The sequence below is a fragment of the Rhea pennata genome, chromosome 3, assembly GCF_028389875.1.
Source record: "Rhea pennata isolate bPtePen1 chromosome 3, bPtePen1.pri, whole genome shotgun sequence".
Classification (NCBI taxonomy): domain Eukaryota; kingdom Metazoa; phylum Chordata; class Aves; order Rheiformes; family Rheidae; genus Rhea; species Rhea pennata.
This window is the reverse complement of record NC_084665.1, coordinates 11,928,110-11,942,963: the sequence shown is the minus strand read 5'-3', so window position 1 is coordinate 11,942,963 and position 14,854 is coordinate 11,928,110. Positions and strand designations below refer to the sequence as shown.

The window sequence follows — 14,854 nt, the reverse complement described above, 5'->3', positions numbered from 1 at the left end:
GTCACTGTCCTCCTTCACCTCTAGCATGCACATCTGTGGCAGCTTTTCTGCCTCCCTGCGTGTGCCCAGCCACATGTGTGGGAGAACCAGGCAGGTCTCCCTCGCCGCCCTGGCAGCATCCCCACTCCGTCGTGCCCCTGGCAGCACGGGGAGGGCAGTGAACCGCGTGCCTGGGCCTCTTCACATGGGCATGAGGAAAAGGTAGGAGTGTTTGTGTGTGTGTGTGTGTGCACGAGCATGTGCGTGAGACCAAAAGGCACATTAAACTACAGTAACACTGGTGGCCATGCCACTATGGACAAGGAAAATACAGTTATTTATTGAGGTTAAGCACCTTCACTGACCTCTTGCAGACAGCTAAAAGCTGTGGTGCTGCCACCACTGTGCTGTGGCCTCGGTGACCATGAGACCGCTGGGCTTCTTGTTCAGAAAAAAAGTGCTCAGTAGCTTTTCCTCCCCTTTCAGTTACAGGCTGTACCTTTTAGTTCAGCCTTTCCAGCACCTTGTGTATAGCAGCGAAGGCAGAGTGCAGCCCCGCACCGGGGCTGCCCCATTGCTGGAGGTGGCACCACCTCTGCTGCACTTCTGCTGCTGGCCTCTGTTTCAGGGCTGGCTTTGCTCCTCCTGACCTTCTCCTCTGTGGGGCTGGCCTCCTTCAGGATGGCCTTACTGACACACGCATTGAAGTTTTGGTGGCCTTAGTGAGGCCAATCGGTATCTCACTGTGCTGTTTGCTCTCCACACTGGCTAGAAGGCATTTTCATTTCTGTGGTGCCCTCTTCTCTCTCAACCCGAAGACACTCCCTCCTCATGTTTCTACGCTGCTTTCCCACATGGTTCCCCGATCGGTTATGAGCTGAAGGTTGCACAGGGGAATTGATGCACTGGTTCAGGTCACAGCAGTCTTCAGCCATGGTTATGGCTGCAGAGGTTATGACTGAGACCTCACCAGCTCCCAGAGAGCAGCTGCCATGCTTGGGTGTGCTGAGGAGCTGGGATGTTTGCAGGGAAGGTGGAGCTGTGCTCTCAGCTGCCCCGAGAGGACCTGGCTTTGCAAGGAGACCTTGGGCCAGGCCAGCATCTGTGCTGGATGTCCCAGCGCGCTGGCCATCAGGACGCAAGAGAGCTGCCCACAGGAGCGGGTGCCGCTTTGGCTCTGAGGGCAGGCAAAAGGGTTACCTACGGCTGACGGAGGCAGAGGCTGGCTCGGAGGAGGCCCCGGGAGTGGGAGGTGGCTCCTCTCCACCTCCCCAGCTGGCCACATCACGTCTGCCTTTCTGCATCCATGGATGCAGCGTGCAGATGCTGCCCCTTGCTCAGGGCACGTTTCGCGGTCATACCAGAGTCTTCCTCAGATCAATGGAGCAAAGGGCGTTTCAGTTCCAAGCAAAGTATTGGTCAGGCCCGTTATAAATAGCAGACTGACATTTAATGCACATAATGTTGTTTGCCCAGTTTTTAAGAAGGAAATATTATCTAAGCCTGCCTTTGAAAGCTAGAGCCACCCACACTTAGTCTTGTTAGGTTTGGCTGATTTGGCCCATGTAATATTGCTATCACTTCCAGAAAAACATTCTGAATCCCTTATTAATTGTGCATTTTAAGGAATGAAAAGCTTCTCTGTGTGCTTAAAAAAATCCCCCCCCCCATCTTGTAGTAGAGCACAAATACAGGAAAATTTTATAACTCCCTAAGCTGATAGAAAATTAGCACAGTCATGAAAGGCGTAGGTGGCTCTAGCAATGCAGCTGGAAAGGGGAAATGGATAAATCCGCTACTGGATTTATGGAAAGAGAAGGGCAGAGTCAAGGGACGGCTTTTGCCAGGTCAGCTTCCCGTTCCTCCTCCCCCCCCGTCTGAGCGCACAGACCTCCTCACCCCTCCGCACGGGCCAAAAAGGAGGCGCTCTTCTGGTGGCCTGTCCTGCAGGCTCCGCGCTTCGCAGGGTGCTGCTGAGACCTGCCTGACCGGGGGAAGCCTGAGTTGATTGACACGCATGCATGCGTGTACAAATGCGTGCATGCGTGTGTATTTGACACGAAATACGAAACCATCCATTTCTCAGCCAGCCCCGTAATCTGCCTGAAGCAGAGCAGAAACTGCCCCCACGTTTTTCCATCGACAGTCCCGAAGCGCGTGGGGGCGGAGGTGGGAAGTGGTGGTGCGGGGCCAGGTGCCCCGCCAGCTGTGGCAGGACCGTCGTGCCGCCGGGCAGCAGCGCACGCTCACGCCGCGTCGGTGGAGAAAACCGCCCCGCGCCCGTGCCTGCTGCCGGCGCTCCTCCTGCGCGCGGCCTCCTTCCGCGCTGCGCCGGGCTCTGCGGCCACCTTCCCGGCTCCGTGGGGGACCCGCGCGCTCGCTGGGGCCGGGCGGCTTGCAGCATCGGCTCCCCGGCCTCGCGGTGAGCAGTTTTCTCCAAGGACGAACGCGCGAATTCGTGCTGCCGAGCGCAGCCCAGGCTATTCAGACCTCTGCCACTGGACTGGCAGGCTGACCGTGTGCTTTTTGACCTGGCATTGGGCAGTGGAAGCCGCCAAGTTGCCCCTAAAAAGATGGGCAGGAAGAGCTCACTGCTGGAGAAGAAAAAGCAACAAAATAATTTCTGGTATTACCCAGCCCTACTACATCGGAAATGTCAGGTGCATCAGTCATTCAGTGCCACCACTCCGGCAAACTCAAGGAAAATGCTATATATGGGGAAGTCGCTTCTGCAAACTGAGCAGCATTTTTGAAAGACTGTGTTGTGTTGACGGTGCTGACCATTTTGCACAGCGGGAAGGAAAAAAAATGCAGGTTTTTGATATGTTGTCCCATATCCCATACGCATCGCTGCGGGTTGTGTTAATGGCATTTTGCTGCTCAGCAGCTGTCTGGGCGACGTGAGGCCAGGCCCGCTCATCCTGTTAACTGTCCAGGGTACGTATTTAATCCATTTACGGCTGCCTGAGGGCCCGGCTCCACACACCTTTCTCTGCAGCAGCGCCAGCCTTCGGCGCTCCCGCCAGCTCCGTTCTGAATCTAGATCTGTCGATTGACCAAGGTTAAAAATATCCGGGATCATCTGAGTGATTCATTTTACCGCACGGCCAAACAGCTGTGCCGGCACAAGAGCAAGGTAGTGCGGAGGAATGAGAGGCCAGAAGGTGCAAACACCTCACACTGGCTTCGCCAACGAGAAATAGGTACACGGACGCGCTTGGGTACTAGGAAGTCGCTGTGAAGTCCCAGGTTTACATTTCCTTTCGGGAAGCAGGACGGCTACCGGTGGAAAAGTCCTTGAGGATTTCTCAGTGTTGAGACCACAAACTTTGTTTACTTCTGCTTGTTTCCATTTACCTCAAATTTTTGTTTGGGTCTTTGAACTGCTGCTTTTAAATAGTAACCTGTGGCTGGTAAGATAAGACCATGCCCCTTTCCTCAGGTTTTATTCCGATACGAACAGCTCTGTATTTAAGAGACTGAGCGAAATTTGGCCACTGTAACACCAACACCTTGCTAAGGCCCAAGTACAACTCTAGTTGTTGGGAAGGATATCAAAAAAGGAAAAGAAAAAAAGCAGGCCAGCCCTGAATGAATTGTAACGTATTATAAAATAGTGTGATTTTGTTTCTAATAAAGACTCTTGCTTAAGACAGCAAAAGTGAGAATACTCTCTTAACCTGTACTCCAGGACAAATCCTGTGGAAAGCTTGGAAGCTCTTATGGAGGTTTTGGGCTTCCTCGGTGATCCTAGCTTTGGCAATGCATGAGTGGTAAGACTTGAAACTTTGCGTGTCATTTCATTTATAAGAATAACTTTTCCTTTTCCCTGACGCTTTGTTTGTTATTTCATTATTAATGGTGTAGTAACGTCTTTCAGTAGCACCATAATTTACTAATCCATAAAATGGAGGAATATGTTTCATATTTCAAGAATTGTGACTGCCCTCTCATTGCCCTCCCAGAGAAACCTGAGACTGTCGTTCCCTCCCACACTGCTACGCGAAGTCAAGAGCAGGGCTTTCACCCCGTATTGCAGACCATACCTGTCCTCCCTACTCAGTGACTGGTCCTGGAGTTGCTCATGCTTTTCATCCATCTGCTGTCAATTTAACCAGCTCAGCGAGCTAGTGGCTCCTTCTTACGACCTTGCAAGAATTTCCAAAACCTGGTTTCTATAAAAATCAAGGGGCGATCTCCATGTTTGCCCTCTTGCTCAACTAACCATGGTTTGTTATTGCCAGCTAGTGCTAGAACACATCCACCTCTCCCCCAGCCTCCAATCTGAGACTGCATTTGGGAAGATCTGAGGACTCCATCAAAATTTCCAGCTGCTGAAGTTACCTCGGTAGATTAGTTGTTGTCGCGTACGTGCAGTAGCTTTGCCCGGGCTGCTGTGTTTCTGGAAATCTGGAGCGCAAGTGAAGTGCCGAGATGGCACAGCCCCACGGACTAGGTCTGGCAGACCCAAGGAGAGCCCACGCCACCGGCGTGCTGCACCTTTGCTCAGAGCTGCGGTCCCAGGCCAGGCTGCTGCTTAAGCAGCTGATCTGCGCAGCCTGGGCGGACCAGCGCACGCTGCTGTCCAGAGGGCTGCAGCCAAGCAGCCCCTGAAGGGCCAGCAGAGCTAGTGAAAGCACTTACGGCACGCACGTACGTACACGAACAGTAAAAGGAACTGTCTTCTGTTGCTGTCTTGATTCTTTTAGCTAAAGCTGACGGCAACTCAAGATTGGCTTCACCACTGCACGAGGTTCCCCATCCAGGGCGTATTTGTGTGTTAGCCCACAAAACCCGAAAATGCACCTTTCTGTAGCGACACTTAGTCCTGGTGCTCCAGATGAAAAAATTGACTTCTAGCAAGACAGGCTTTTACAGGATGGACCTGTAAGTATTTATTTACACATGGTGTAATTTTTATCCTTCATGAGAAAGCAGATATCAGCTGCTTAATTACAGGATTACGTATGTAAACTTGCACTTCATAGAAATTTGGAAGGAAAAACCTCTGCCTAGCTTAATCTTTGCAATCAAGTTCCATCTACAGAAGCCTCTCATGTTATAGACATATCCCATGTGTGACTTGCAGTTACAATTTAATAAATACTTTACAAAAATAATGCTAGCTTTTAAAATAATTATGAAACTTTAACTCACCAACGGTTCCTCCCAGTTTCTTTAAAGAATAGCTTCTTCCATAGGATACTGTACACTCAGCATATGACAAGGCGGGGGGGGGGAAGGCTGTTTGCACACTTTATCCCAGGGAACATATTTAGGAATATTTATTTTGTTTTTCCTGGTATTCAAAAAGATAGACCTCTTTCTTTTCTTGAGAGAAAGAAACAAGCAGATCTAAACACTCTTCACATTAAGTTTAGGAACTGGAAAACAGTTGGAATTTTTTTTTCCTTGACACAGTTTCCTTTTCTGGCCTCACTTCTCCAAAGACCCGCAGCATGCTCACTTTACAGGTAGCTGCCCTGCAGACCTGCTCCAAGGTGTAAGAGCTAACCCCTGCCAGCTGTAGCTCCCTGTCTGAGAAGCCTCCAGGAATGGGCTGTTTGCGGCTCTTGCAGAATCACTGCACCAGCACTGTTCTTGCTCCGTAGGAAAACCACAGCTACCTCTCCCTGCAGTCCCAACCCAGATGGAGATAAGCACCTCAGCTAGGAGGTAACAGGAAGAATTCCAAGATAAAATTGCTAGTAATGGTCTGTATTTGCTTTTAACCACTATAACCACTACCTTTCCAAAAAAAGCCTCTTCCTTGTCGTGAAATCAATTATAGAGAAAACTGATGCTGTAGATGCAATAACCTTATAAACCATTCCCATATGGAAGAATACATTCTTCAATCCTACCGTTTATAATAACTTTTAAATATGTGCCCTCCTCAGCTGGGCCTGATGCTGATATGAGCTGCTATAGTTGGAGAATATAATGAAATGCACATTATTAAACAAATATTATTGCAGTATAAAGTCCTACTGGGACAAATTTTATGTATGTCTGCATGTAAAAATAGGTGTGTGTGAGATAGAGATACGTGTATATAAATTACACTTACTATGAAAAATATTTATGTATTATATTACAACATATACATTCATTAGAAAGAAACTGATGACCCCTATATAGGAGATAATGCAGCAGCCATTAGCAGTTCTTTGGCATCCAGGAAATGAATGCCAGTTTTTGTTTGAAGAGGAGGAAAATCTTTTCAGTATTCCCTTGCTTCTTGAAATTGCTTGTAGTAGTCTTCATCTGAAGGGTTTTCTGTGCACTTCTGCCCATTGTTTGGAGGCCGTGCTTCATTGTATCGGCTCCAGTCACCTTTGCATATAATCCAAGGCAGGATGTCCACTTTGTAATGGAGTTCTGCTGAGAATTCAATGCTGATCAGGTTTGGTGTACCTGCCCCTTTTCCTCTGGTGATCAGCTGCATATTATCATCATAGCAGCAGTGCTGTGCTGCAAGTGTTGTGCTTTCCAAAGACAGCATGGAGCGGATGCAATATCGTGCAGTGGGCTTATAGATCTCTAGTTTTTCCTTTGGACCACTTGCATCTTTCCAGCGAAAGTTTTTCCGCTTAAGCCGATCATAGATTTCAGCAGTACTGTACGCAACTTCTCTGGGGTAGGCGCACGGGCAGCTGGGAAGATCATTGACCACTTTGTGCATATATTTCTTCAAGAACTCACTTTTGCAGCTCATCCATCTTTCACAGCTATCAGTATCTGTTTAAAGGCAGGAAATGGAAATGTAAGATACATTATGCAGCATCCTACTTTGTATGACCAGTGATAACAAACGAGTAGCGTGTTACTGTGTTCCTCGTGTAACTATTCAGCACTGGCGCTTTGCTTAAGAAAGGAAGGGCAGTAAAAGCTTCTCACTGCCTGCAATGTGTTAATGAGCTGTTTTGTCAGATAAAGAAATCAAATGTGGCTGGCTTTTAAGGGCCCCAGGCCCTCTAAGTGGCCTCCAGGCCTCTCTGAATTATGTTGCCCTACTAGGCCAGGAGGAATCTTTGGCATTTCTAGTACCTGGCAAATTCTAGTTAAGTCTTCTGATATCCCAATGAGGCGCAACAGCCACTATCATGGGTTTACAAGCAGTAGAACTGAAATACGCAGATCACTTTCCCTAAAGTTACACAGCGATTTGAAGCCACTCTCCAGTTTAAAGCCCTAGCTCACTCATCCTTGTTAAGGCAGCAAATTCGGTGTTGAAAGGTGAAGTTCCTAGTGACACTAGAAACACTAAGATGGTAAGCAAAGCCTGGATTTTCTAAATTTTATTATTAAGCCCTAATACAGTCTTTCTTTTAACTAATTGATTTTTTTTTCTTTAGTCTCCATCTTCCAAAGGAGTATTTCAAGCAGCTGTAGTTCAAACATAGAGACTGACATCTTAGCTGATGACATCTCACAAGTGCCATCAGAAGTGATTCAGATTCAGAAAGTGCACGTGCCCTAGTATTAGCGTGTCTGTACATTAGTGGGCTTTAATAGCACCAGAGCCATGACTCACAGCTTGGATTAGAGAGATTTATAGACTAGTAGCATATTTAATACTGACACTTGATTATTTGCAAGAGACTTGAGAGAATCCAGTTAAATATCTCAGTTCATTTTAGGTGGCAGTATCATGCTATGGGCTTGCTCCACACCCACTTAACAGGACTCTGGAATAAGGCAAAGACTTGGACACAAAACTCTTCCTGCAAACATACTTGGAAAATATTTGCTTAATGATTCGTGTTCTGTTTTTCTAGCTTTTTAAAAAGTCATGCCCCAGCTGTCATTAACTATTGTGTTCTACTACCACAGGATGGCCATGATGGATTACATTATTTATCCACTAGCATCTAGTGTCTAAGAGTCACCACACTATGGTTTCAATGGAAGATGAAGTCAGAATATTACAGTGCTTGGGCAGAGTTTTAGATAGACAGCTATGAAATATCAGTATCAAGTCATGCCCTATAAAATTGCTTTGGCTAGCCCCACTGCAGCACACATAGCTATAAATGCTATTCACACTCATAAAAGTCATTGTATTTTTTTTAATGTGACAGTTGTATCTAAAATGCTTTTATAGTATCTTCCATTCAAGGCTATTTCAGCATAATGCTAAGCAGTGTTTGATTTTTCTCTCCATTAGTGTGAAGCCTTACAGCTCTTTTCTGAAGTAGGAGAGCAAATCATCATTTTATAAAGAAAAAGAGGCACAGATGTTTACTAGGAGTTAAGAGGAGAAAGACTCTATGACAGAAGCAAGCTGAGGTCTAGCTCATAAGCTTAAGCAAGATAACAAATGATCATTTTTACTGACACTTCTAATGATGAGCTCAAAATCTGGGTCCCATAGGGAAAATCAATAATGAAACCTCTAAAGAGATATCTTCTCAATTACTGAAAGGTTGACTAGGCTGCTTACCAACTTCAAACAGTTTGGTGGCATTGAAATCTTCACTTCCTGCAAGTAAGCTCACTTCCGTGGCAGCTGTCCGGAAGGTATCTTCAATACCTAAGAAAAACTCATGTTAGTGGTGGTGGTGTTTTCCTAATAAAAAAATAATGTAATATATTAATTGATCCTGCTGAAGTAAACATCCTTTCATTGCTGTTTCAGTTTGGCCTGCCTACCAGCCCAGCATTTCCCAGCCTGTGCTATGCGGCTTTAAATGAATATCTCTTCAAAGAAACATTTGAAACTGTTTATTTTTATTGCATTGAATTAAAGGTCTCTAAAGAAAAAAGAGAGCTCTTTAATATGTGATAACTATATGGTTACTAACGAAGTCTGTTTGCCTTCCATCTCCTTTCCAAAGAACTTTCCCCTGATCTCCTAAAAAGGGGAATAATAGTGGCTTGCAAAGGTTCAAAACAGCCTTAGGCAGTTTTTCAATAAAATTATCATAGGGTTTTGCCTTAACTTCAGCAGTAGATGCAGAATAATAGATACTCAAGAAGACATTACAAGGCAGTAATTCACTGCTGGAATTATAAACAGTAGAAGCTGAGCTTTGCCCTTGTCATTTTAAAAATGTCAGCACAGCCTCAAAGAATGAATATATTTTGCTTGCTGATCGTTGGGGGTCTGTTATATGACATAATATGTTCTTTCAAGTTTGCCACTGATTGATGCTAGCTGGTAATAAATACTGGAGAATATAACTGAGGGCTACACAGTTTCTTCTGGATTTAACCCCTTATTCAGGATTTAGGATGTATGAAAACCTACAGAAGTACTTCTTCCTGAACTGCCTAGCAGCCACTGTCTTGCAACAGATGCCATCTATCTGTGACTGAGATACTTCTATCCACTTGCTTTACCGAGGTGCCTAAATCTTCTCTCCAGCATTGCTGACATTTCATTTCCTGCCAAAAAAATCTGACCTCCAGGTTAAGATTTTCTACCTTTCTGAATCATTGTGCAAACTCAGTGAAAAGCACACCATGGCATACATTTTTATTTCTCTCTGATCTTGCAAAGGAATGAAATTGCACATCCACCACATCACTGCGTTATGAAATTGCCTAAATCTGAACACACAGCAGCATTTAAAGAACAGCAGGAAATAAGTTTTCAGCAGCAGCTTCAAATTTTTTGTGATGTAAGTTTGAGTGCTCAGCCCTGCTTTCAGCAAAGCAAACAATGTGATGATGGTAATTAATTGGTATTTAAATGCCAGTGCTTTTAGATGGGTAAGAACTAAGGTAATAAGGCTCCTTCTCTTGGCCATATTTTCCAAATACATTCAAGCCAAAATTATGTTTTCCTTCTTTCCACTATGCACAGCTGTTGTGGGACCAAACTTGCTGTTTGATAATTTTCCAATTATCAAGTAACATACTTAGAAGCAGAGATAATATTTCAAACTTAACACCAGACTTCTTTGACTTTCTCATACAGGAGCTTATGTGGCTTTCTACCCAACGAAAACAAAACTTCTTGAGTCAAACTCAAGGCAACTATTAAAAGTATCCTTATTTATAAATTTATATAGCTATTAATACACAGAGTCTTACAGTAAATCTATACATTAGGCACAAAACTTAAAAGCTATGTAACTGAGGAAGCTATTTATTCACAACACACATGCAAGCATGTACATTCACTGCACCGCAAACTATGAGCTCACTGTTGCAACAGCATGGCTACTGCAAAATTCTAAAATTAATATGAATTTATTTCACGAGAATAGATTACACTCTTCAGAGTACAAAAGGTATTGTGCATAAAACTGACTGCCGTAACTTTAAAAAAGCCTGTACTCAACTTCCCTGAGGGATAGCACAGCAGTCCTGGGGGACAGTACACTGCATCTAGCATCATATTATTGCTAGAGAAGAACCTGCCTTTTCATAAACGCCCTTGAGAACCAGCATGCCTCTTTCCAACAAATCTCTTACCTAGCCAAGGAAGAAATGTGATCTTGGCTTTGTGTGCAGGAGGCCTCTTCTCCCCCTCCCTCAACCGCCTCTCCCCATTCCCCTTCTAAGGGTGATTCAAGCGACCACGTGCAAACCTGGGCAGTTTGGCCTGTCGCAGGTCCGGGACTCGGTGGCAGTGCACGCGTACCCACAGGACCGCGTACGCTTCTGGCTGCCGCTCCCGCAGGTGACACTGCAGAGGGACCATGGGCTCCAGTCTCCCTCACCATCAATATAATCTGTGTAAGAACAAAGATGAGGAAGGAAATGAAGAAACAGAACTCCTACTACCCAAAACTACTGTGTAGTGTTTTTTATTAAGAAGGCAAAACAAGAATGGAATCCAGATGTCTCTACCTGAAGCTTGGGCTAAATGCCAGGCATAAGCCTGCTGTTTAAATGGCTTTCACACTTGACTCTCCTCAGGGAAATGCGTGCAACATTATTTGAAAAAATATTTCCTTTCTCTTTTGACCTTTTGGCAGCTGAGAATCCTCAGCTGCAAAGCTGGGTCATGAACTAACAGTACACATCTATTCACATAATTTCCTTGTATATAGGAATATGCTTTCTGACCACAAACTAATCAGGCACAGGATAAATTAAGTTTTCTTTTTCTTCTTTTCAAAACACACAGCAATGGCACAACAGAATTCACTTAATTAATTTTGGGGACACAATGAATGCTGGGTGTAAGAAATTGATGGATCATGTGTGAATACTGCAATTTTCTTCTTCAGTCCCTCGAACAGGAAACAGAGATATTACAGGAATACAATGATGAATATAGGGAACTGCGTATTCTGTTTGCACCCAGAACAAGATGCAATTGGTAGTGATTCATATGAATTATTAAATCACATCAAATCTGATCCTTTACTAGGAGACTTCTGAAAAGGAAGCGTGACGTTAGTGGTAGACAGCCAAGTCCAAGCAACAGTAAGTTCTCGCTAATGAGGCTTGGTGCCACCATTACTATATAAATATCTTAGAAGGAGACTCCTTTGTCATCTGTTGCATATCCCACCGTGTGAAGCCCAAAATGGAGTCATTGAACCAATCCCAGTTTATTTGCGTTCCTGCTGACCTCCTGCCTTTCAGCTGCCCCAGAATGGCTCAGCTGAGGTTTGTCTCTCACTATGGAAACTCTGGCTTAATGTATTTCTCTGCCAGCTTTAGGAGATGTTTAACTGAACCTATGAACACCATGGGCAATCTTTGCTCATTTGGGCTAGGACAGCAGTAGCAGCAGTAGCAGCAAAGCAAATTTGGGGACTAGTGACTCAAAGTCAGCCCTGTCCTATAGCTATAAGCCAAACACATATGTGCACGCAAGACACAGGGCTGGATCCTCATCCACACAGCCCTCCATGCTACATGAGCTCTGCTCCCTCATCTGAGGGTGTCCTGAGCTGGCTAGTAGCACATGTAACCTGATTTGTACCATATGTAATGACTGGTGACAACTCTGTGGGATGCTATTAAGCAATTACTGCTGTGAGTAGGGGAAGGTTATATATCCCACTCTTAGGAAGCTGCCTAGATGTGAGTTCCTTGAGGCACAGACCTGACATGCTTTTCCTCCTAGCTTCAGGTGTCCACCGCTGTGATGCAGGTGGGACTGTGACCCTGCTGTGTGCAGAGACCCATGATATCCGTGGTTTGCCATCAGGAGGGCAAGTACATTCTGTAGTCTGGAGAGGCATGAGTTGCTGAAGGAAAACATGATGTGTCCTCTCACTAGCCCTGCCCTTCTTCCCAGCTCTCCTCTGATGCTGGGATGTCTCTCCATGTGTCTGGTAGGAAGGAGTGAGGCTGAGAAGGAGCCAAGCCGAGGACGAGCCCAGCCAGGCAGCAGAGTGCTGCACGGGGCAATTCGCTGCAGCAAGATGAGGCAGATGACTGTGAAATGCATCAACAGTTCAGAGGCTGAAACTGGTGTAACAACCCTGTGTGGATGGGATCTGCTGCTACATCCTCCTGGCCAACATCAGTGGCATGCAACATTTTACATTAGTCAGAAGGCCAGGAGTTGCATGCAATTACCAGGGTGCTCTAGTGTATGGCAGAGAGCTCTAGAATAATTTTCAGGCCTACCTACCTAGTGTATACATTGTACCATGAAACACACGTTATCTCCTCTTAAAATATGCAGGGTAAGATTTTCAGCTGGTTCTCAAGCTCATTTCCCTATTTTCATATTTGTAATTCTTAATATATTTTCTACCACAATTTTTTGTGAAAGCCGTTTTATTTTACCTAAATGAATAACTACCTAATATATGAATTCTTGGCAATAAAGTGTGCCCACAAATAAATGCAGGTGCAAAAAGAAGGGATAGCCTTTAATCTTCTGGCCACAAAATTTAATACATATGTATGCATTTAAATACACAACTCAATGAAAAGATTCTCTCAAATGTTAAGGCTCTAGGACTTAAAAAGTTAACTGAAACAGGGAAAAATAAGACTGCAATAGTACATGACAGCCACTCTGCAGTACCTAGATAATGTAACATAAATGCCAGGGGAAAAATATTGTGGCTTTGAAATCCGGATCTAACAAAAAATTTTCTGTATTTACTTACAACTTAAGTCTGAGAGGTTCTGAGCTACCTGCTGCTCCTGTGGTGCACATGCTAGTTCATATCTGTTAAGTCATTGCTACGTGGATAGTTATAGCCTATTGGGACAGGGAATAAATGCAGCTCCTTTCTGTTTCTAGTTTCTGCAACTGTTTCATACAAGCTGAAAACAATTGTTTTTGCCATGACCCATCTGGAACAGAATTACACACGCAAATACACAATGTTCCTGTTGCATATGCCACTCCCCACACATGCAGCAACATAATTCATCTTATTTGTGTATCCATCAAACACTACCATGTTTTAGATCTTGCTTATTTATTCAATAATTTTATTTTAGTTCCCAAACCACTGTATGATTCTAAATTTGTACTTATCCTTACTCTAAAAATAAATATGGAATCTTGTTTCCTTTGCTTTTAAAAAAGTATACTTTTGACTAAAAAAAGTCCTTTATGGGATAACTGGTATGATTTTCTAGATTATAGACTTACTAGTGGAATGTAGCTACCACAGTACAGCTTGTGCATCTGCACAGATTTGTATTTAAAAGCTGATGAACAAAAGCCACATGTTGAAAAATTCTATTTTGTTTGGCCTACTTTCAGCGATGCCTCACCATTCTCATTTCCCCCAAACTCATTTTACAATCCCAAGATGCCCATAAGAGGCCTGGAACGCAAACTTACCATACTCTGGCTGCTCCTTGGACTCAAACGTCCGGTGACTGGGTGTATGACTATCCCACCCACCGAGAGGGCTTAGGAAGTTGCTGTCTTCAGTAGTGCTGTCATACTTGTAGTCCTGGTCACCGCTACTCATGCGTGTCAAGGTGGAGGACCTCTGCCACCAGTTTCTCCAGTCAGGTGATGGGACTGGCCAGTTAGGCTTGCTGCTCTCTTTCTGCAGATCCTTTTCTGGTTCAGTGTCAGTGCCATCAACCACTTCAATTGTAACCTATGGAATTCAAAATAGACCAGGTTGTGCCTCAGTATCTGCTCCTAGTAAGTGGGAAACTTTCTATACAGCAAAGACAAATGAGTGATGTCGCTTTGCAAAAGGGCTGTGTAATACTGTAGGGCTAGCATGTTGTAGACCATATGTCGATTACTGAGCCCAGAGATATGCAGAGACTGAGTGATTCCTTCTGCTACCTCTGCTGAATCAGATCTTGGAACAAAGGCTAGGAAAAATCCTGCACAAAATAATAACCCATGCTGTTCATAAAAACCTTTGCAGCAGAATATTCTGCCTTATGGGGAAAAGATGTTTAAACCAGAACATGTATGACCAGGAAAAAGAAAACCCAATCTGTTACTGTAAATATGCTGGGACTGTATCTGAGGCAAGCATGAAGCATACCACAGTACAGAGACTGTTCCAAGCACTTGGACTCACTCAGCACAGGGCTAAACAAGTCCATGAGTTGAAGGAGGAAGACCCGGAGCCCAGGGTCTCCACATGGCCAACTCTGGTCGCATCTGCCCTGCCCTCTAGTGGCAGCTCAGCCCACCCCTGGCATGGCCCACTCTGCAGCACTGTTCCCATCACAGTGACAACACAGGTTATTACTGCTACGTGAAATCATACCCTCTGAGGTGATGATTGCTGCTAAGCTCTCTGAATTAAGTCTTCTTTCTGTATCATAGAGTGTAACAATACAGAACCAGTTCAGCTTTCTGCAGAAGCCCAGAGCCGAAATTTAAAGTTTTCAATACAATTCCCTTGCAAATATCACGAATATAAATACAATTCTGCATGAGGACAACCCTTGATTACTCTTTTTCTGTGTAGAACAACATGCAATTATGAAACTTAGATAAATATTGTGCATGCATATA

General features: G+C 44.7%; 1 protein-coding gene across 1 annotated transcript in view; it reads right to left on the bottom strand.

The window, feature by feature from the left end:
* Window positions 1-4,872: 4,872 nt before the first annotated feature.
* Window positions 4,873-14,854, bottom strand: part of ISM1 (isthmin 1) — a 42,192-nt gene continuing 32,210 nt past the window's right edge. Inside the window, exons 3-6 of the mRNA XM_062573507.1 lie at window positions 13,703-13,970; window positions 10,521-10,664; window positions 8,426-8,515; window positions 4,873-6,720 (exon numbers count right to left, since the gene is read on the bottom strand). Coding sequence (XP_062429491.1) covers window positions 6,203-6,720; window positions 8,426-8,515; window positions 10,521-10,664; window positions 13,703-13,970 — 1,020 coding nt within the window. The 3' untranslated portion in view covers window positions 4,873-6,202. The remainder of the gene's footprint in view (window positions 6,721-8,425; window positions 8,516-10,520; window positions 10,665-13,702; window positions 13,971-14,854) is intronic.